Source organism: Poecilia mexicana, unplaced genomic scaffold (assembly GCF_051168715.1).
Source record: "Poecilia mexicana isolate PSO_F unplaced genomic scaffold, ASM5116871v1 scaffold_18, whole genome shotgun sequence".
NCBI classification, from domain to species: domain Eukaryota; kingdom Metazoa; phylum Chordata; class Actinopteri; order Cyprinodontiformes; family Poeciliidae; genus Poecilia; species Poecilia mexicana.
The window spans coordinates 10,655,577-10,678,559 of record NW_028263387.1 but is presented as its reverse complement, the minus strand read 5'-3'; the positions used below and the strand labels follow the sequence as shown (position 1 = coordinate 10,678,559).

The following is a 22,983-nucleotide window of genomic DNA, read 5'->3' as shown; positions in this document are numbered from 1 at the left end:
CAGGTCAGCCCTTTACGTATGACGCAAAACGTCACGACGCTTAGTTTGGAAAGTTGGCGCGAGGAAGGCTGTCGTTGAAACTGTTAACGGATAAAATTGGATCATTTTGAGTCGAACTGTAAGTATTGAGTTCAAACAAAACCAAAGGGTTAAACTCATTATACCTGTCAAGCTAGCAGTACGTTCAAGCCACATACAGTCTCACGTGCTACAGCTGTCTTTTTGTAGCTTTCAAGCTAGTTGCCGAGGTTTGTTGCTAAACTCGTCATTACGACTTTTCATTTTCTTATAAATGGTGTTACTTTTATCTTTCGTAATACCTAATGTATAATAATTAGATGTTTAAATGTTTTGCTTGGAATATTATGCATGTTTTGACGTTAGTATTTGTGCTAACGCAGAGTTTTAATCGACTGCGTCATGTGAACAGCAGTTTGGCCGTGTTGTGTAAATGTAATGATGACTAGTTGATTCTATGACATTTACACATCTTATCGCCATGATACCGATAATATCAAATGTACAACATACAAAGACGCACTAACACCTGAATTGTCGTGTTGTTATACCTCTGACAGACTTAACTGGCCTTTGCATCTAGTGAAGTTTCAATTATATTTTTTTCTACAAAAGTATCAAACCTGCTAATTATCATAGGATGTAAAATCCTGTATTTTTATATTTTTAGTGACCTACTTAGGTGGTTATTATTATTCAGTGGAAAGGGTCAAACTTAACATGTACTTAACTTTCATAGACAGTGAATGTAAAATTTGTAGATGCTCTCCAGTCAGTGGGCTACAGATGGAAATTGGCCATCTTTTACTTGATCATCTTAATTTAATCTTTAATAAACATGTGCTTAATCTAAATTCAAGAGGTCATTAATACATTTACTTATCTCAATGTGTCTTCTGACTGTCATTATTCTTGTTATGCATCGTGCTACTGGATGACTGACCAGCACAGTGTAAGGTTAAACATGTTAAACGGTGCCCAGTTTGTGGAGGCCCTGGGCCGTCTGGGATATCCTGGTGCAGCTTCACTGCAGGCTTCAGAGTTTGACTGGCTGTTTGACTGCGCCCCGGAGAACCTTCATTTCTTGCGCTTCGTCTGTCGCACCCTCAACCAAAGGAACGTTCTCACCACAGAGGAGGCGGTTGCGTTTCAGGAGCTGCAGAACTCCGGCAAACATATCCTGGATGAAACATCCCTGGCGGAGGTTCTCAAAACCATAGGACCTTCTGATGGTAGCAGCACAAACATCCTGGGTCAACGCTCTTCGTCCTCTGTGTTTGCGGTTGAGGGGGATTTGGCCATAGAAGACTTGGAGGTTGAAATCCAGGCGCTGTGTAAAGAGAAGGAGTTAAAGCAGCGGCGCTACAACAAGCTGCAGGTAGCAGCCACATCCCAGGCGGATGTTGACCTGCAACTTGGTGCTGAGCTGGACCGTGCTACATGCAAGCTTAAGGAAGCTATTGCGTCGATTGGAGCAGAGAATGCTGACACCAACGCGGTGTTGCAAAACCTAACGGATGAGGTTGGCAGGCTTGGATCGTTCCTCCCTCAGCCAGAAGCTAGACAAAAAGCGGACCAGTTAAAGCCCTCCATTTCCCAAAAGCCGAAAGTTCTCCTCTCTCAGTTGTCTTTGGATCCCTACTTAAATCAAGAGGAGCTCAACACAAAAACGCTCACCGCCTTCACTCGGAAGCATTTTTTTCATGGCATATCAGACATTGTCGAGACGTCATGTTCTGAGCACTTCCAGGTCCTTGACCTCAGCTCTTATGGAGATGAAAAGGAGAAGAATACTGACTGTAAAAGTGGATCAGGTCGCGTGGTTGAGCACAGGAGGACAGAAATGGCTCGACTTCAGTGGTCACATATTGTGGCTCAGCACCAGCTGATGCAGGCTTTGGCAGAAGAGAAGGCAGTCAAGGCTGGCTTGGACTGGCTCTCAGAAAAGGCTTGTCATACAAAGGTAAGATAAATTAATGCAATGTGCTGTGAACAAATTAATACTTAAGCTTTGCTGATCCCGATTTGTCTTTAAAACATACCTTTGTGTCTGTTATTGTCATCCTCGTAGAGCATTTCAACCTCTTCCTCCCTGCACATGCGTGATGTCGTTACTAAGAAAGAGCTGCAAGCTGTGGAGGCTGAGCTGGAAGCGCTGCTTAATGGACCGGTACCGTCAGCTCTCAGAGAGTCGGCCAGGCTGCTGAATGTTCCTGTGGTGAGGGGAGACCTGGCACTGCAACTTGCCAGGCAAAACTACTACACTTCTAGGCAGGACCAGGTGAGTTGCTAAATATACTGATTTCACATTATTGAACACTTTGAGAGGGTCAGTGTACTCTGAAATACCATATTAGGATTCGTGGGAATTGAGAATCTGTCTGGCAACAGATTCTCAATTCCATTGATATCTAGATCTGTTAGATTGAATGTGCTTTGATCTCAGCTTTTCGATCTTAACTCTGGTTGCATGTTTAGAGTCTTTGTCCTGCTGGAAGGTGGACCTTCACTGCAGTCTGAAAGTCTTTTTGCAGTTTCTAACAGGTGTTCTGAAAGCTTTGTCCCGTGTTTAGCCATATGTTATCTACTGTATCATCAACTTCCCTGTCAAAATAAATTGAAGCTCTGCTAATTTGTGACACTAGAAATGTGCTTCACAATTTAATAACTGCATCAATCTCATCGCGTAGGTGCGTGACTACTTACTTCGTCAGAAAGCGTCCTTTGACTTGCTCCTCTTGGCTCATGAGCTGGAGCTGAGAAGGTGGAAGTGCTGCCAGAATCAACTGATGGAAATTGACAGCAGACTGTCGGAGGAAGACAAGGCAGCATCTCTGAGAATAGAGTCACTGGCTCACCCAGACCTGGCTATCAACCCGAGACCCAACCCAATCATCAGCTCCAAGGATGTTGCGTTATGCAGGTAAGACTTTTTCTTAACAGTTTGAGGGAGAAAAGGATCAGTGGCCAGAGTGTGAAATACAGTGTGGATACGTCAGTCTTCACTTGCTAAACTGGACGGAATTAAACAACGTTGCAAAAAACATGCAGAATTTCAGCAAAACTAAGCAAAAAGTGTGTTTTATTTTCTAATCTTTGCCTCAGGAGTTTATTTCTGTCTCTGCCTTTGACATTTGCTTTAGAACATCTTTTAAGCAGGGATTTTAGTTTTAAGTGTCAGGATTTTGCTGAGTATCACTCAGTTTCTTCTTTAAATCCCATTTTTCTTCTGGTAGATGTAAAAATAACCATTTGGTAACATGTTTGGTACTAGCCTGTGCAATTCTGTGCTGCTGCAACTACAGCTTTTCCTTGCTAACCACAGCTTGCCTTTTAACAAATGACATCTCATTTTTATATGTTGGTTTTTCTTCTCAGACTTCTTCAGATCCTTGACCGTGACTCAGACCGCGGTCGATCAGAGCCTTTTCGAACGTACGAAGGTTTGGATCAAGCGGCCCAAAACCTAAGGACCAACATCCGGCTGAGCCGAGACTCATTAGCCGGTGCCCGCCGTGAACAGCACTACATGGCAGCTCGTCTGTACAGCGACTGCGAAGCGCTCCACAGGGCCACATACACTGAACTTCAGCAGTTGCTCTTGGGCCCGCAGGTACGTCCAACGGCCACTGCAGACCAGGACTCCCTTTGTCCCAATGCACAGGTGGGTGTTTTTCTTTTCACTACTCTTGATCTGCCATGCTCTGTACCCAGCTCTTAACGTGAGTCATTTTACAATCATCGGTCACTCTGGGTGAGGGAAGCTGGTAGCACTATTCTTTTTATTGGCACCTGTGTGATGCAGTGTCACGCTTTGGGTTATAAAGTTCTGCATAGTAAGGGAGTTTCTAGAGAAAATCTGTGTTACTTCTGTTAAACATATAACCAAGTTCCTGAATTAATCGGTATAATTAATTACTTTACTGAGGAATGAGATCTTTATTTGCCCCTAGAATCATTGTTTGGAATAACTAACTAGTTAATTAAATATTAATTAAGATTTAGTACAGTCTTCTTGTTTGCCAGAACGTAGTAGTAAAATGGCTTGAATAAGTGATTGTTCATCTTTTTATTGTCTGGACCAACTTTGCAATGACCGTAATGGGGAGAGAGAACATTGCAGATCTATGTCAAAAAGATTTTATTTTCCTGACACGCCAAGCTGTTTTAGATAACAAATATCCTTGAAACGTGGACATTGTATTGCTTAGTAGTGGTGAGTCATCAGTTTTGTTGGCATGTGTTACTGAGCTGCATTTGGAGTATTTTCTGCCATGTCATGAGTGGGTTGCCATCAGGCTGCCTTCTGGACGAAGAACACACAGGAACTAAGATGTGTGTGGAAAACTTGCAGTTAGAAAAACACTTTTTTTGTGTTTTCAAATAAAATAATAGGGTAGTTAACAGCCCATGTAAAGTGGTGAATGTGTAACATTTGTTTAGAGAAATACTTGTGAAAAACCTAAAACAATTTTTTAAAATAGTTTGATTAGATTGATCCTTATGTGCTTTTACTTTCTCATCCGGCTTTCCTCCCCCTCGACAGGAACTGACACTGAAACTTGTAGAAGTCGATTCTCAGTTGAAGAATCTGCAACAGGTGATGCAGGAAATCCTGGGAGAAGTCAAAGCAAAGCGCTCTCAGCTCGAACGCAATCCCCTGCTCCGGCGGGAAAGGGAATTGTACGTTTTCTTCCACTTGGATGCACGACTTCTGCAGAAAGTAGTGGAAGATCTGGAGAACAAGATGCCAATCAGAGGAGACCAGTGAAACCATGAGGAGCTCTTCCAGCTGTCTCAGCTCCTCCTCTGCTCCTGCTATGACAATTAGGACTTATTACTCTTTTGGATGATAGATATGACTGTATTGGAAGTTTGAACCACTTTTCTTTTGTGAAGGCGATAATGATTAAATTGGGGAAATTGAGTAGTTCTGTTAAAATATTGTGGTATTTCTAAAAAACTTTGTTTCATATTAAAATCCTCCTGTTATCCTATTCTACTTGTTTGTGTTTATCTGTTAAATAAAATTCAGTTGAATCAACATGGAGTGTTAATATTATAATTTTGTTCCCGCATATTTTTATTTTTAGATCTCTGAAATTCTGCTTTAGACCAGGTCTGTGCAGCACTGAAATTCATTTCTTGTCCTTTTTGCCCTGTAAAAGCTACAGCCACAGGAAGCAGACGCTGTAGGGAGGAGATGGAGCAGTCGAGCAGCAGGTTGTACGCTGGTCCACTCTCCCAGGCAGCCCTGAAGATCCTGGCAGCTCTACGGGCCGAGAATCAGGATCAGCACAGGGGCAATCTCCACTCCTCCAGCAGTCGCAGGCAAAGTCAGTCAGAGTAGAAATTAGCATTAAGTTGGTGTGCAAATAACATTTTCTCTCCATTTTGAGTCCCTGCCATAACTTTTTGTTTGATGTTTTAGCCCACATATGATTACTAGTACTTGAAGCACCATCATTATTTGACAAGTCATCCCACTTGTACATTTTGTAGACGTTTGTGATGAAACAAGGCAACTGCATAATCAGTACAGAAATGCTCTTGCTCATTCTGACCTACATACAAGTCATAAACTGTTATGTATTTGGATTTGCTTACTCTGTGTTTTTATGTTAGTGGAAAGGTGTAATTACACCCATGTGGAGTCATGGACTCCAAGCAGCTGCAGTCAGTCGGAAAGTAAAGACACTTTCTCCTGTTGGTAAGTCAGATTAAATTGTGTCTCTTGACAAATATAAACATAAATAAATATATTTTATTAGTCTGCACCTCTCTAAAAAGATGGCCTTTGGGTAATCCGGCCATGACTCAGCAGAGCAGAACCTGGCTGCATATGAGGAACATAAACTACTAGAGCCCATTAGATTACTCATTGTCGACCATAAAATACCTAGCTAGACCAAAGTTCAGTGATAACTGCTATCAACTCTTTTCATACCATGTCCAATGTCAATATAGAGCTCAAATATTGCAAAGTCATGATGGGTAGTTTTTTTTTTTTTTTTTGCTGCGTCACCAACCTAGATTTTATTTAATAGAACAACATAAAGTAGTGTCTTCCTGTGAAGTGGAAGGAAAGAAAATATTTTCAAAATGTGTGAGTAAAAAGAAGTAGTGTGGTGAACATTTGTAGCCTCTTTTCTCAATTCTGTTAGATTTACTGTTTGCAACAAGTAGCTGCATGTTATTGTATGTTTTAACTAGGTTTGCACATCTTGGTCCATCATTTACACAGATTCTTCTTTGTGACATACTAGAGAGGACAGAGAGCATTTGTGACTATACAACAAATTTCAAGACTTGTCAGCTGGGTTTATGTCTGGACTTTTCCATTTTCACACTTTAACATGCTTTGATTTAAACCTTTGCATTGTAGCTCTGGCTGTATATCTAGGATCATTTTCTTGTTGGAAAGGAAAACCTTTTGGGTAGTCTCAGGTTTTTCTACTAAGATGAAAAACATTCCACATCATCAAGCTTCATCATGTGGGGCTGGTGTGCTGTATTTTCAAACACAGCATTTTATATGAAGGCCAATATCAATTTTATCCTGATCTGATAAAAATTATTGTTGGGGCCAGGTCCTGGTAAGTTTGCAGCTATGCCACTCTTTCCATTTTCAGATGATGTATTGAACAGAGCACTATGAGATACAACAGCCTGAAGTCTCTTCACAGAACACCTGCATTTATACTGATATTAAAATATACAGAGCTGGATTCTGGTGTCTAATTAAAGAACAAAGTTGCTCTGGATTTTATCAAGAGGCATCAAAGTGATAGCAGGATGGAGAAGAAGACAGACTACAGTAATTCATTCACTTGTTTGTCAAAAAGCACAGCTCGATTTATTGGTCTATCTATGTTCCTATGGTGATGAGATGTGGATCATATCTGACAGAATGGGGTTCCTCCTAGAGGTGCCCTACTGCAATCCTCGAGAGCTGCAATCCTGTTACTTTTAGATGTATTTCTTCTCTTAACACACCTGAATCAAATGGCTGATAAAAATCACATCATTTTCTTTAAGCTTCACGAAGATATACTTCTTTGCATTGATCTAACACCTCAAATCTGAATAAAATATATTGAAGATTGTCGTTGGAAAAGCTCAGCACTTTTTACCGGCCCTACTATGTCATAACTAGGGTTCATAGATAAGTTATCTTGCTGTGTAGTATTGTGATAACGCACAATGTTAGAAGACCTACAAATATTCTTCTGTGTTGCTGCGATCCAGGCCTATCTGTGACCATAACTCTACCAACGAGACACAGAGTCGTCAGACTCCTGCCAATGTTCAGGCCTCTCTCCAGAAGAAAACTCCTCAGGGGTTCCCCTTTCACCAGCGTTTCCAGACACAGATCTCCCACAGATCGTGCCCAGACCCCCCGGCTCACTTGCACAGACAGGTGGTGTCATCCTCTCAGGAGACAGACTCATCCTCCTACCAACACAACACATTTTCCTTTCCTCTCCAACTACCAAACTGTCTGTCTGATCAACAAACTTCCCCCTGCAACAGGTAAGAAGCAGAGAAAGTGAACCATACAGTTGCAACGCTCAAATCTCCATGCCAATTGTTTTTTGTCTCCCAAAGATCTGCAGGTATATTAAAGCCAGCTTTCATGCTCAGTCAATTCAAAGACGTCGAAGGCCCCAATGAAACGTTTCCCTCGACAACAGAGCAGCCTGATTCTCATTCTGCAGCTTGTCACATGCTATTACCCTTCTCTGACGAACGTAAAGAGACAGTGAACTCATCAAGTGCACATAACGAAGACGAAGCTATCTGGGATGTTGGTGCCGATGAGGCAGAGGGCCTTGAACTTCCAGGCACGAGAGTAAAGTGGATAGAGAGTGTGTCTAACCTCTCAGAAGAGGCTGCCGGTGGTGTAGATAAACATCAGCAATCAGAGCTGAACACAACTGAAACTAAAAGAGGCCACTTGCCTCCCATTGACTTTGTAACAAAAGACGTGGGCCAGACGGTGGCTGATACAGCGGAGAGGGGACTCTCAGAGGGACCACTAGTTCAGTCTGAAGCCACTACATTTATCCTGGAGGACAATAGTGCTCACGACCTGGAACGGTTCGGCCTGGTAGCCGTGGCGGTGGAAAGCAGGACAGAAACAGACTATGAGGGAAACATTGAACACAAGCTGCTGAACTGCTTTGCTACTAAAGACACAGATTCACACAGAATAAACACAAATGTGCAGAAGTTAGAGGAAGTTAGAGTTCTGCCTAAATCTGCAGGTGAGTTTTCTTGCGTTCTTATTCGTCATTTATTGTTTAATTTTCCGTTTTCAGTTTTCTCTATGTATTTACATTTCTATAAAATCATGCTTAGTAGCATCTTAAATAGACGAGTCATCATCCATTTATTCCTGAGTATTGAATAATTTTACATATGCTGGTCACCACCAGAGGGTGCTACAGTCCTTCTGTAAATGCATGCTTTCATCCACATATTAAAAATATAGCACATTACCATAAAAATTCAACTGAGAATATGTTTGGTTCAATTAGGCACTGCAAGAATTAAATATTTATATAGTATGGATAAAGTTTTGATCCTACTTTTTGGGAGGGAACAGAATCTTAAAAATGCAATGTTGAGCTCGAAGTTAATGGCATAAAAATATTTTTTCATATCCCACAGTAGGGAAATTCATAAAAAATATGGCTAGTTTTACATTGGACTGTGAATAATGTAGAATATAGTCTGTGTAGTCTGGAAACGTATTGAATTTTGTTTTGTATTGTCTAGGTTTTGATACGTACAGAAAACAGAAAATGAAAAAAAATGTTATTCTTAGACTGTATCAGCAAAACCATTATTTAAAAGTTCATCCATCCAATTAATCTATCTGTGGTTTTTGCTACTTCCATGTTTAAAGACTGACCTTTTTAAAAATTGTGTTTATTTTCTTGTTTTTGTTGCTATAATTGAACTGAGGATTCTGGAAATATGAATCCCGCAAAGTACAAAATTGTAACAAGGAAAATGTGCTGGAGCCCTGGGAAAAGTAAAAGTTTTTACTTTGTTGGCAAAGAAAGAGAATTTAAATGTACTTTAAATTTGCAAATAGAAATGAACTAAAAATTGATTGAACATTAAGATGCTCGTTTATTTTGCTCTACGTTTGCAGACTAAACAAGAAGGAAGTAGATGGCGCATTAAGAAGTGCTTTATCAATTTTTCTTATTCATCCTGTATTGTAGAGCAACCAATCAAGCCAATAATAGTGTTTTTGGACTGTGGGAGGAAACGAAGAGAGACAATCCACGCATGCACCAGGAGAACATGCAAACTACACGCTGGAAAAGCTAAAGCTGGGACCAGTATCATCTTACTTTAAGGCAACAGTGCTAACCAGCTTTAGTAATAATAATAATAAAGTTTGAGGGAGATGTTGCAGAGAAATACAAAAACATTTGAACTCAAACATCAGTGCAACTCCGCCATCTTCCATTCTGCTGAGTGGCAGCGATGGCATGTCAGTGCTGGGGAAACATCTTTGACATAATGTTGTGCTCACTCAGTTTTCAGCTGCATGAAGGAGCTTGAGTCTAAGATGCACAGACAGTGCTGAATCAACAGACACACAAACTCATGCATAGATTCCCCATCAGCAGCAAGCAGGTTGATATAATCCTGGCAGAGCGCCCTCTGTCGCACTGTGCTGACGCATTCGGCTGTCTATGGCCTCGTACATGCTTACTAAAAAATACGCTTGCACAAGAGAATAGATTTATTGATTCATGATGTGCAAGAGAAGTGATGATCTGATTTTTTAAAAACGCTGTCACTCGCCTTCTTCCAGAGGGCTCGGATGGTGAGCGATGTCTTGTACCAACGCTTTCCCTGGAGTTCGAGCCGCTTGGGTCAGAGTTCAGACCTCTTGATTGTCCCGACAACCAGCAACCTCATGGCGATCTGCAGGTGAGTCTCAGTGGAACAAAACAGAAATCTGAGACGATGCAAAATTTGATGAAAATGCTTTTTTTAATCAGGTGCTGAAATTCCTAGTGAAAACTTTCAGTTTGGGAAAATAAGGCGAAAAGCAGTTTATTAGGGACTTTCTCACCTTTTTCGTAGAGACTTACTCAACCACTACCTCTGCCTCTTAATCCGTGTTCTGGAGACACTTGTTACTGTTACTGCAGGCATCCAAGAAGTCCTTAAATTTTAATCGCTGCTTTCAGCAGGGGATTAGGTCTCTGTGTCTTCACACACTGACAAATTAATCTGTCTAGCATGAAATTGGGAAGTAGAGGAAGTGTTTCAGCACACAGACAACTGAAGGCTCTTTGCTAAGCTGTAAAAGTTCACCAAAAGTTCTTGAAAAGCTGCCCCAACGTTATTTGGTGCTGTTGTCCTTTGTGATAAGGACTACAAAGTCCTTATAAAAGGGTGGGGCTTATGTGGCTCTACAGATAAATCGGTGGATCAAAGACGTGGGAGTGGGTGGAAAAGATGGAGGGAGGAAGGAGATTACAGAAAGAGGTGCAAGGCGATACTGTATTGGTACAAGCAGCAGAGGATGTTCTCTCCCTCTCTTCTCATTCACTCTCTCACAGCTTCGTTCGCCTGGCGCTCGGCTACGGGCCATGGCCTGCCTTGGTTTTCTATCTATATCCTGTAGCACAGCACCCGGGGGAGGTTCATGACTTTGTCAGCAGGAAAACGGGCTGTGTTTACAGGGAAATCAGGAAGATTCTCCTCAGGGAGCTGATTCACAGGAATGCCTGTCCACCGAACACTTTTGCTGACAACCGTACAGAATTTTGCACCTTCATCCACTTGCTCATTATATTCTCCGAAAGTCATCACATCTCTTTTATGTCTCTTGGAGAATTTTAGAGACTTTATACGAATAATTAATTGTAATTTATTATCAGGAAGCTTCTGTAATTAACTCCTTACTACTGCAACAATCACAATATTGAATCATGTAATTTAACTAACAAAACAGGAAAAGCAAACTTTTCCTGAAAAAAAAAAAGTGGGAACAGATGGGGTTTGGTGTTGTGTATGAAGGTGACCTCGTGACCCTGTCCCAGCTTCAGGCAGACTTCTCAGACGAACAACATCTACGCTGTCTGACTTTCAGTCTGGGAAGCAGTGCTGAGGGCTGAGTCCCACATTCATTTTTTTTTTACCCTTCCTTAGTTAGGTAACATCTGAAGACAATGGATGACACTGCATTTTATCTATTTCAGGATGAATGCAAATATGCTTTTTTTTCGTGATTACTTGTTAAAAATTATTGAAAGGCATGAACAATTTACTCCCATTTCACCATAATGTGCTGTTTTTGTGCATCAAAGATATTAACATTTGTGGACTTAATAAAATGTGAACAGGTTCCAATGGTTTTCATATTTTTGCAAAGTACTATATGTTCATCTATAAAGTGTCTTTATTCTTCATTCTTTGTGGATATTCTTTGTGCAACATATAAGATCTTCATAAACACTCATTCTGTTTTTTGTTTTTTTTGTGCTTTGCTTTCTTTTACTGTTTTCTGCTCATCTTTGGTGAAGACCAAGAGAAAATCAGACGTGGTCCTGATCCCGGAAAGGTCACAAAACTCCTCCTTGCCCCAGGACTTGATCACGAATACAACATCACTTGACAAAGAACTATACACAAAACAACAGACTTCTGGGATTCACTCGCATCATCCTCCATCCTTTCCCCAAAAAAGAAGATGTGAGGTTTTCCAGCATCAATGTGTAAATCTATCCCTCAAGAGCCACAAAAAAAGTTGCCCTCCAAAGTGGGAACTGCCTCATTCCTCACCACAGACAGTGGTGGAAGGAGGCGTCGGCGAGGTGAAGAAAATCAGACTTCAACCATCCATTTCTGGATGCCCAACATCATCAGAAGAACAGCAGGTTAAAATCACTCCGAAGACGGATGTTAGGTTTAAAATCCCTAAACAATCGCATGTTCTGGAGCAAACTCGGCCCATTAGTCAGAGCAAACTGGAAAAGTCCTCCAATGAAATGGGAACGATTGGGCCCAAACAGAAGCTCTTTGCCAAACTATGCAAACACAGGTTGGCCAAATTGAGGATTGATCCAGCCATCGTTGGTCTAAAAGGTTTTCATGACGTGGTTACGACTAGTGAGCTACAAGCTCACTCCAAAGCTGGCTTACAACCTACAAGCCTGACATCTGATGGCAGAATAAAGGATTCTGGGAGGCTGAACCCAGAGGAGAGAGTGGAGATGCTGCAGCAGGCTGGGCAGGCGGAGGCGGTGGTGCTAACCATGATGTTTCAGGATGGAGCAACCCAGTTAGACCATGAACAGGTGAGTGGACTCTAGTGGCCTGTACGCTGAGATTGCAAGGTAGGTCACTGGTCCTGAACATTAGCGTTACATATAATTGGCTTGAGTTTTTTTGCTCTATTTGGGTAAATTCAACATGAGTCAATGTATTAAAGCAGTCAGAGTAACTGCTGTTAATACAATGCATTTCTCTGCATTTTGTAACTTTAGTCATCACAGTTACGTGTCAACTTAAGGATTTCTTTTAACAAATGGATAAGGCAAATTCATAAATAAAAAGGCAGTCAAACTGGATTTCCACCTTTAAGTTCCAACTTCAGGGAGAGGGACTATTCTGTTCATTTCTCCAACTAGAAACTCAGTAAAATCCCCAGAAATGTGAGTGTTTATTACTTGTTTTTAAAAGTTAAACACCTGGTCTTACCAGTACAATAATTTGTTTTAAAGCCTTTTTGACACATGCCTGCTGTTCTGTTTGACATGCTCTTTTCTGATTCCTGACATAGAAGCTCGCCCCAGCAGTGTGCGGCCTCCTTGTGCTGATGAAGAATGATCTTTGCTGCGCCACACCTTGTTGGTCACTGGGGCCGAATGACAGCCTGGTCTACTTAAAACTAGAGCACAACCCTCCGTGGGCACAACAGCAACTTCAGCACACTCAGCAGCCTTTTACCAGGTCTGTCTGTCTGTCTGTATGTATGAGAGAAACCTTTGTACGACAAACAGCTTCGCTGTAAATCTCGATTAGTTTGCATCTTTCATAAACATGATGAAGTCCTAAAAGTGTCTTTATAATTGTGTGCCACAGAGATATGATACTATGTGTGCTGTCAAGGTCTAAACTGGTGGTTTGCTACAAAGCCAAGGATTTTCTTCGTACAGTTCTGCTGGTATACAAGCAGGATCTAAGCTGGAAACGAGGTATAGCTCTTGAGATGACGCATCTTCACACTCTTCTCACACCACAACTTGTGCGTTCGTTTTCAGCTTCAGCTGCCTTCAGGGATCGTTGTGTATCTTCACACGTATAGGCTTGTTAAAGTTTATGATGATGTTTGGAAGAATTTTCAGAAAAAATGAACATCAGCTTTTAAGTGACATATATTTACTTCTGAGCGCACCTTATAAGGAGCACATCTTGTCCTCCTACAGAGAGATTTGAGCTATAGGAGGATGACTAGTTGGAGTTTAAACAAATACAAGCAGCTGCTTACATTATAGCAGACAGATGAAGTGACTCTTTATTTATCTGTCTTTTGTTTTCCTTGGTAGTTTCCTATTTTTTTATTTTCCTATTTATTTATAATCATTTTACTTCAATTATTTTTGTCCAACATAACATTGGTTCTTTCAATATAAATTAAATGACATCACATATTGTGGCTGCATAATACATTTTGCTTCCTTTGAATGGAACAAACTCAGGCTGTTTCTGTAATAGTTCTCCAAACACTTAGCCAACCCTTTCTAGACGAGGCCTATTCAGTTAATTCTACCAATCTCTTTTCATATTGGCCTACGCCGTGTGATGTTCTTTTCTTTGTGCTTTCATTTTTACTGTTTGCAGTGGCAGGTTGTCAGATCCAAGATCCACAGGTTTCAGGGTGGCTGCTGGATCCCTCTGATCCCTCCTCCTGCTTCAAAGACCTGCTTAATAAACACTGCAAAAAGCCACGTGCAACACCTTCCCTGAGTCCTGACAAGGTTAGCCAAATGTCACTTAATTAGCTTCTGAGCACAGCAAGTGGTTGAAAGTCACTGCACTGTACTTCTGGAACTGTCAGAGGATCTTGTTTATGCTATGTTTCCATTCAGAGACAGTACTTCTCACTAAAATGTGTACTGCACTTGTCTTAAAGTGGAACATTTGGATCAAGATAAATCTAACTTTTTGGATTTATGAGGGATCTGAAGGTCAAAGTGACATTAGCTAACCTGCAAAACCTTCTGACTCCATTCTTTACTGTTAATTATGGATCATCTGGCTGGGAAAAAGACGAACATAAAAACTTAAATGTATCAGAGCATTGCAGAGGTCCTAGAACGACAGAGATTTCATTTATAGAGGTACAACAAACACAAAAGATGAATGTTTTAGTAAGTTTGTTGAGTTTACTGAACCCAGAGTGTAGAATCTGAATTTTAAAGAACAACCTCATGAAACATTTTGGGGATGTTTGGATGCATTTTCAGTTTAGGTTTAATTATCCCAGAGCTTGATTGAAATAGAGAGTAATTAAGGCAGCGACACACAGACATAATGGCCTCTTTACCAAACTAATAAACACCTAGGATAAAACCATTTTAACACGGATAGAGAAAACATTTTATGTGGCCCTCCTTTCTGCCTTTGTTTCTAATCCAATTTGTTTTTTTATTTTTAATGTTTTAACATAAACGTCAGCTAAAAAGTGTAGGCAACATTACGTTGTGCTTTTTAAAGTGTTTTTATGTATACTTAAATTGCAGAATGTGTTCCCCTTTTGCCCTTCTGCTCTTCAGAGCAACACAAGCGCAACAGTCTAATCTTGGTTGGTTAATGAAATGTAGTTTTAAATGAGTGTTGCGTTAATTAAAGTGGGTGTTGCTCTTTTAATTTCCATACCATTACATGGTGTTTTTGCGGATGTAAATTCACAAAAACATCATAATGTTGAGTAATACTGTTTCTCTTCTCTGCTATCTTCCTCTATTCACCTGTCTGCTCTCTTTTGTTTAGGCCTCTCAGATCATCTCAAGTCTCTATTGGCTCTTTGACCTTCATCTGGCTTTATGCTCTAAACTACAGGTTGGTTGTACACACGGCTTTAATTAACTACGTGTGAAATGACACTATTAACCTGCCTGACTGATTGAATTTTCAGAGCCATGGCTTGTGGGAACTCTACTCAGAAATAGAGCTGAGAATGATCACTGTTCTTGCTGGTAAACACTATTGTTAGTTTCTGAAAAAGCAACAAAATCTTGATTTAAGATACATTTTTATGACTTTTTTTGTTTTAATCCCCATATTAGTAAGATTTTATATAAGATTATGAGACTGTTATTACCAGTAGATAGCCTTATTGTCTAATTATTACTCTTATTTTCAAGTCTTGAGTGTCAGAACATGTGTATTGCATTTCAGTCATGGAAAGCCACTGCATCTATGTGGACAAAGGAGCACTTAAGAGAACTTCAGACCTGCTTGGGGTAAGGTGGATTCAATCTTTGAAATGTTTCACAGGAGATTTTAGCAGTATCCCACAACAACACTGGAACAGATCAGTGTAGTATAAACAAATATTTTCCACTCAATGGCAGCAATTTTAAAAAGTATACCTTTTTAAGCTGTGGTTACACTAGAAAACAATCTGTCAACCATTTGGCTCCAACACTGGGAAAAGAAAGCTTATAAGTTGAAATCAATTTGTTTAACGATGTTTAAAAAAAATGAAAGCCTGCCACACACTCTTTAGAACAGTGGTTTTGAATTTGAAAGTGAGGGTGAAATTAATATTTGTCAGTCCAAGTGGCATTAAATATATTGTTGTTGTTGACAAAGTTACATGTCAGAGGTGTTGTGTGACTCAAGCTAGCTAGAATCGCTACTTAAGAGACAAAACGATGCGATTCTTCCTGAGTTTACTATGCCACCTAATGTTACGTATGTAGGAAGCATCAAAATGATGAATCTGCTTTAAAGAACAGTTGTGGTTGTGGGTTATGTATGATTTATGCTTTTAAGATTTTCTCTGTTTAGTTTATGACCTTTGATGATTATTGCCCTTTAAATGTGTTTGTTTTTTTTGCTGCATCATTCTGGGTGAAGTTTTGGCTACAGAAGCACAGTGTGGGAGATAGCAGGCATCAAAGGAAGGTTAAACAGTGAGACCTCCGGAATGCAAAGTGGAAAAATGTTAAATCTGACAAAGGGAAGGAATACATTTTTGGCTTTCCTTCTTCTGTTGGAGGTGAACGTCTTCTGGGATTGTTTTATTCCTCAGAAATAAAAATGAAGTCTGGAGACTATATGCAATTTATCACAGTCTGAAAAAGACACTGATTGATGTTGTAGATTCAGATCCCTGCAGACTTTTTTTTTTTTTTTTTTCAGGCGCAGAATCAAACATATGCCCTTAAACTCATTCACATCTGTTGGAAGCACCAGCAGGGGAGTTGTTGTGGAGACAGTCTTGGTATCTTGGCTACTAGGACTATAAATAGACTCGATGGTCCTGATTTTCTTTCTCTTTTAAGAGGCTGTGTTGCATGAAAGAACATCGCACACACACACTGGCAGAGACACAGAAGTTCCCAGCTGAGTGTTCGCTTGTCTCTTTACAGTATTCAGTAACGGTGAATGCAGTCAGGTGTGTCCCCACACTGTCGTTTTGGGTTTTCTGTCTGAGCTGTCAGGTTCACCTGTCTGAACATCAAGTCTCTGTTCTGTCAGGGCGTGTCTCGCAGACATGCTCACCTGGTGTTTTGTTTTGCAAGACAGCATCACTAAAATTCAGCAAGACGGGTGTCACTGAAAGAGCCCTTCGCTTTTTGACTGAGCTGTTCAGATCACAGTGTAGATCCTTTTAATTTCTAGTTGATCAGGATCAAAAGGGGAAAAAACTCTGCATTTTGACAGAACATAAAAGCAGTGATTCACGGTTGGCACACATATCTCCTCCAAGCCTGTAATATCTAAAGGGCTAGCATCTAATATTGATGAGGCAGTCTGGAACCTGCTGCAGGCAACGAGAGAGACGGAGAGAAAAAGTCCAGTTTCTGGAGTTTGGGTGGATGTTTGCCAGCTAGCCTCATTTTGCCCTTTCATTGTTAGCCTCTGCATTTCTCCATGTTTGCATCCTTTGTTTGTCAACCCCCAGGGTTCTTACAGAATCTGGAAAAGTTTGGTATTAACTCTTAGTTTTTTCTATGTTTGAAAATATGTGGAAAGACAAAGTTTGATATAAAAATGTTTAGATTTTTAGACCATTTCCTGTTCTCTAAAAGATGGAACCATCCATCCTCTTATCTGCTCTTCCTGCTTGTTGTCCTTTCTTACCCGTCTCTTTTTCAGTTTTATTGCTTCAAATGGCATTTGATATGTGTGTGGAGATTGTCTTTCATTCTTATACTTTTTGTCTGCTTTGTTCAGATGATTCCTCTCACTTTTTTCTTAAAAATAGGTCCCAACACATTATGTTCCCTGACAGTGCCCCACTTCCTTTAACACTCAAATCTGTTATTTTCTCTGTGCTGTCTTGTTTCTCATGTGGTCATCCCTTTTGCTTTTTATACTTTTTCTGGTCTATTTTGTGCCTTTGAAGAGCTTAAGCAAAAAGCTGCTGTCTGTAACCGCCACACAATATGTTGAGGAATAATATTTAAACAACTTTAAATCCAGCTGTTTGAGTTCATATTAAATAAGTAAATAAATATATTTCTGTGAAATATTCTCCTAAATTTTACCTTAGGGTTCAGTTCCTGGTCAGATGAAATGGATTTCCTACATCTTGTAAAACTTAAAATTGTGGCTCTGTAGGTGAGCCTATATCAGAGAAAAATGTACAAAAACCTTTATATTCATGGAATGATTAAACAAAACTTTTCAGCTAAAACAAAATTATGCATTGATTTTTTTTGTGTGTGTGTGCGCGTTTTCTTTTCACTAAAAATGTTTATGTTTCTGGCAGACTAAAATGAAGCAGCTGGAGCAAGAGGCCCACAAAGCAGCTGGGGAAATATTCTTGGTGACCAGCAGCGCTCAGCTACGAACAGTAAGTTAAAATTGGACTTCAGTTTGCAGAAAGCTTTGCAAACTGATTCATTAGCGTAAGGTCCTAAAAAACATCAAAAGGGTAGAGTTAAAATCTGCACGACTGTTCTGTGAGCTGGGTCTTGTATGTGTGTTTTACTTTCAATACGCAATGTTTGAAGGTACTGTTTGAGAAGCTGCGCTTGCAGGAGCGCTGCGAGAACAAGAAGCTTCCCAAGACCGTCAACAAACAACAACAGTCAACATCAGAGGCAGCGGTACAGGAAACACACAAACACACACAGTAATGTCAGTTTGAACTGCATGTCTTTGCTAATTCATGAAACCTTAGGCTAACTTATTATTGCTATATGAATACATATTTTCATGCACATGAATCATAAAGAGCAAAGACAGCGAACATCTAAATATACAGTATAAATCACTCCAGCAGTTATTTATAAAATATCTCCTATAGTTACAGGACTTCAATACATAGAATTAGAGCAAAAAAAGTGATACGTAAAACCAGAAATACAAGCAGATTCACGACAAAAACTACTTTTGAAGTTCAATAATTATGATATTCTTGTTGCAGTTGCTACAGCTCCAGGACCTTCATCCTCTGCCAAAAATCATCCTGGAGTACCGACAGGTCTGCTGTGTTAATAAACTTTACAGTAGTGCCCATTCTTTTCAAATTTTGAATTAGTAGTATTGATATTTTACTTACCCAACTCTGTCAGAGGATCCACCTGACCCTATCTCATTTCTTAAACAAAGTGAATGCATAAACTGTGCAGTAGTGGAGCATTTTTGTTTTGGTTGTTCCTAACAGGTTCTTGCATTGTTTCCTCCAGGTCCACAAGATCAAGTCCACGTTTGTTGATGGGATTTTGTCGTGCATGAAGAGCAAGGTGAGGCAACCGCTGGTTTCATGTGGCAAAACTGTTCAATGTCACAACAAATATGGCTATGAAAAAAAAACAATTGCAAAGTTATTTGCTCACTTTTATGCAAGAAAGAAAGAAGGAATAAATCTTAACTTTTTGGAAGTTCCAATGCTTGTATTTGAATATTACTTGAAAAATCTTTTCTAACCTTTGAAGGATTAGGCCTCCATCGTTATAATGATGTGGTAACTGTAATGCTGTCGACTCGTCTCATAGCATTTATCTCTATGTCAGCTTTATCTACAGCACTTTATAAACAAAGTTTCCCTAAATGGCTGCATAACAAGATGCAATAGAAACCAAGAGCAGTAAAAAAATAAGCTCATAAGAACAGTAAAATAAAACACTGAAGGTAATACAAATACAATTAAAACTAACATAGCACAGTGGTAAATTCCTTCTGTAGAACATAATAAAATAGTGATAAAATTACGATGTAATGCTCTGTTGGAGTCTAAAGCTGAGGGCCAGCATTTTTTATGGATTGCTAAATTCCTGCATAATTTAGAAGCAGCAACCCGAGAAGGAGCAGCTACCTCTGCTTCCCTGTTTGGACCTAGAGACTTCTAAACGCAATTTGTTATTTCCCCTCAATGTTTACGTTACTGTAACATGTTTTAACTGATCCGTGAAATAGGATGTTGTCTGGAAGTGTTACAACCCCACCCTAAAATCCCTAAAGTAAATTCTGGCACTGGGCTTAAACATAAAACGAAAAAGTAATCCGAACAGTTGATGAGTAACAAAAGTATAATTTATTTTACAATCCTGATAAAACAACAACTGCAGGAGACATAAAAAAAAACACAGGGGAGCTTAATGTTTCAGGGTCTCCAAGGCCAAAATAATAAACAAAACACCCCTTATAACTATAAAATAAAACAACCACTTTCTAAAAAAGAACTAAAGGAAAATACAAAACCTAAACTCCCTTACTAACCAAAAAACAGGAGAAAACAGTTCACAAAAAAAAAAAATGGCAGAGAACCCCTACCAGCTTCCACCTCCGAACAAAAACACGCCTTGGACAATTGATCACAAAGATGCTCACAGCAAACTCAGTTCAGTTTCCACACACAGTCAGTTCCCACACAGGTCAAGGCCCAGGACAACAAAAGAAGGGGCCTGGCATCTGCAGCTTGCTGCTTTTTATAGGGTGGCTGACGAGCCCCAACACTTCCCACCTGTGGCAGCCAGGTAAAACTGGAACACAAAACAAGAGAGCTCTCTCATGAAGAGAGCCCCTAGAGGTCAGTGACCGTAACAGGAAGAACCTTAAAAATCAGCTATAAAGTCCTATAAACATGAAGTGGAGTGAGGCCAACTCAAGAATCTATATGCTCGTGTTCCTGTAATCAGTGGTGCAGCAGCACATACCATGGTTGCAATAATCTAAATGTATGAATATAAAAACATGCAAAAATTGATAAACTTTAAATGTCAACTTTTTAATATTAAGGCAGTTGAATGAAGGTTGAAAAAAAATTAGAATGATCACTGTTGAAAAAAACCCCCAAATGTACCAAATTGCTTTGGCGTATTGGGGTATTATTGGCAAACAAAGGGAAGGAATTTATTCTAATGAAACATATATAATTTAAAACAAACAGGGCCTTGGATAGAGCTGTGAGGAACTCCGAATATAACTGGTGCAGCTTCTGAAACATGTGACTGTGTGAGCTGAGAAGCTGTTATAAATAAAATTAGACAAATTCAACGAGAACAGTTCCTATAATGCCCAACAGTGTTCCAGCTGTGCCATCAGGTGCCAAAAGCATCATCTAAGTCTGAAAGCACCACAATTATTGAGTTTATGGAGTGAGCTGTTAAATTAAATTATGGAAAAAAATCATTTAAAATGGACAGTTTCAGTGCTGTGGTAGTTTTTGAAGCCAGACTGAAACCTTTCAGTAACACTTCCCCACTCAAGAAACGTCTGCACCTTTATAAAAGCCATTTTAACAGAAACCTTAGAAAGAAAGGGGATTTTAGAAATAGACCTGAAGTTAGATGGGGTGCACATCCCGAATTAAGTTTCACTAAAACAATAAAACAATTTCAAACTCCTCTTTAAATAAACTGGAACGAACTCTATCACTGACAATTTGTAATAGCAAAGCAATGAAACACCATGTCTGAGATAGTTCCCCAAAGCTGTCACACTCTTTTCCCTGCCAGTGTTGTATTAATTTGTCAGGAAAGTTCTTCATCTGACTGTCGCTTCACATGGGCCTCAGTCAAACCTCACATATGGGAGCGACAGATTTTGTTTGTCAAATCTGTTGTCGAACCTGCAAAGGCTGTCTGTTTGGCTGATGGTGAAAGTGATTCATTTGGTGGTCTTTTAGCCAGAGCAGGCAGCAATCCCAGGACAGAAAAAAAAAAAACATAGAATGAGATGCATACAAATCCCTTCCGTTACATGTGTGGCTTCATGCAGTGGCAAACCTAAACTGGAATTAGAAAGAAATGAAAGTGGAAACAAACAAAACTACTCAAAATGTATAATGTGTCTTTTGACAAGGCGTCTTGTCCAAATATTATCTTTTCTTTTCTTCAATTTATGTACTAAAACGTTGAAGTGTTTAACGGCAGACTTGATCATTATTATGCTAGAAGTTCTCCTTCTTTGTCTATCTGGATCTACAATTTCCAAGTTGTTCAAACTGGGCATGGTCGATGGCCAAAAACACACTAATCCACAAACTGACGGTGGCTTCAGCTGTTCTTCTCAGTTTCAACTGGAAAGCAATAAGCTACATGGAACAGTTCTGGATCAGACATCTTCCTGTTTGATTTGATTAGTATCACCTTAATTTTGTGTATGTTTGTGTCCGTTTGAACACATCAGAACTACATTTCCTCTACGTGGCACCAGACGAGCGCTGTGACCGGGAGAATATCAGCCAAACACCCTGTAAGTACAGCAAACATGGCGTCTCTTAGGATTCGTCTCTGTCTTCATGTGTTGTCGTCCGACTGAGTGGAGCTTTCCATGGTGCTGAACCTCAGCCAGCAGCTCTTGCATTGCAGTTATAAGATCCTGCAGAATATACAAGAAAACATCTTAATATTAAGACATTAAAAGGCTTAAATATATGTTGCAATTAGAATAATATGAGGGCGAAATAAAACTTTGTGAATTTAAATAATATGAAGTTTACTTGAAGTCTTTGATTTTTTTATAACAGAAGAAAATCGTGACTGTTGAACAATTATGTAAATAAAGCAGGGAACATTTTGTACGCTGGAAATGTAATTTTGTTGTCTCCTTTTAATAACTTTTCAGATTTTGTTTCTGAACGTCCATTTTTGTTTTTTAATTGAATAATCAGTTCAAAATATGGTGACAGAAGTTTACGTTTTTTGCTTTTATATGCAATAACAAGCTGAGGGTTTCAGTGAGCTGTGTCTGTCTGTGATGCAGACAAGAACAAAAAGTTTTAAAACCATAAATGTGTGTGTGTGTTTCAGAAAGGGAATAATTCAGACTAACAGTGTTGCATTAAAATGCTTTTTTATGGAGTCAGGGAAACAGTGCTGTTGAAAAATTCATTATTATTCTTTGAGCAGACACAGACTTGTACATACTTCAAAGAAGTGACAATTTTAAATAGTTTGAAAAATATTTCCAGCGTTGGTGACTTTTCCTTTACCTTGCCTACTCCCTCAACCCTCCTAAATTATTTTAGAAATTTGCATGCAGAGCCCTCCAGAAATGTTAGTAATCCGTGAAGAGATGTGCAGAAAGCCTGAAAATACATTCGTCTTTGGTTGCAGTACCATAATCTCACAGAACATTTTAAGGTCCTTGCTTTATATCTTTTACTGAATTTATTCACTGCGGGAAAAAAATGTTTACCATATTTACCATAACATCTGTGCCTTAATTATTGGGATCCCTAACAATTAAACTATTTAAGTTAAAAAGTTTAAGATTATCAGAGTCTCTGGGAAATTTAAT

The 22,983-nt window shown here is 39.6% G+C and overlaps 2 protein-coding genes across 5 annotated transcripts in view; both read left to right on the top strand.

Annotated features, from left to right (window-relative positions):
• Positions 1–19: 19 nt before the first annotated feature.
• haus3 (HAUS augmin-like complex, subunit 3) lies at positions 20–5,062 on the top strand. Of its 4 annotated transcripts, none has more exons than XM_088015753.1 (6): positions 20–118; positions 965–1,981; positions 2,090–2,299; positions 2,709–2,941; positions 3,397–3,631; positions 4,565–5,062. In XM_088015753.1, exons 2-6 carry the CDS (start codon positions 983–985, stop codon positions 4,787–4,789), a joined length of 1,902 nt encoding a protein of 633 aa, XP_087871879.1. In that variant the 5' UTR covers positions 20–118; positions 965–982; the 3' UTR covers positions 4,790–5,062. The 4 variants fall into 4 exon arrangements, with proteins under 4 accessions (XP_087871879.1, XP_087871876.1, XP_087871878.1 ...); XM_088015750.1 differs by having other exon boundaries at positions 3,397–3,682; XM_088015752.1 differs by having other exon boundaries at positions 35–118; positions 970–1,981; positions 3,397–3,682.
• A 2,592-nt stretch (positions 5,063–7,654) lies between these two features.
• The window catches only part of poln (polymerase (DNA directed) nu), a 48,568-nt gene continuing 33,239 nt past the window's right edge, over positions 7,655–22,983 (top strand). Inside the window, exons 1-14 of the mRNA XM_088015749.1 lie at positions 7,655–8,285; positions 9,857–9,975; positions 11,643–12,353; positions 12,839–13,008; positions 13,141–13,253; positions 13,900–14,036; positions 15,052–15,120; positions 15,197–15,257; positions 15,460–15,524; positions 18,005–18,088; positions 18,249–18,344; positions 18,665–18,721; positions 18,927–18,983; positions 21,871–21,936. Coding sequence (XP_087871875.1) covers positions 7,655–8,285; positions 9,857–9,975; positions 11,643–12,353; positions 12,839–13,008; positions 13,141–13,253; positions 13,900–14,036; positions 15,052–15,120; positions 15,197–15,257; positions 15,460–15,524; positions 18,005–18,088; positions 18,249–18,344; positions 18,665–18,721; positions 18,927–18,983; positions 21,871–21,936 — 2,436 coding nt within the window. The remainder of the gene's footprint in view (positions 8,286–9,856; positions 9,976–11,642; positions 12,354–12,838; positions 13,009–13,140; positions 13,254–13,899; positions 14,037–15,051; positions 15,121–15,196; positions 15,258–15,459; positions 15,525–18,004; positions 18,089–18,248; positions 18,345–18,664; positions 18,722–18,926; positions 18,984–21,870; positions 21,937–22,983) is intronic.

Excerpts from the sequence above, each read along its gene's own strand:
- haus3 (XM_014988847.2), top strand. The coding sequence starts at position 953 with ATGACTGACCAGCACAGTGTAAGGTTAAACATGTTAAACGGTGCCCAG. Across the intron at positions 1,982-2,089 it reads AAAAGGCTTGTCATACAAAG|AGCATTTCAACCTCTTCCTC; the intron begins GTAAGATAAATT and ends TCATCCTCGTAG. Across the intron at positions 3,683-4,564 it reads CCCTTTGTCCCAATGCACAG|GAACTGACACTGAAACTTGT; the intron begins GTGGGTGTTTTT and ends CCCCCTCGACAG.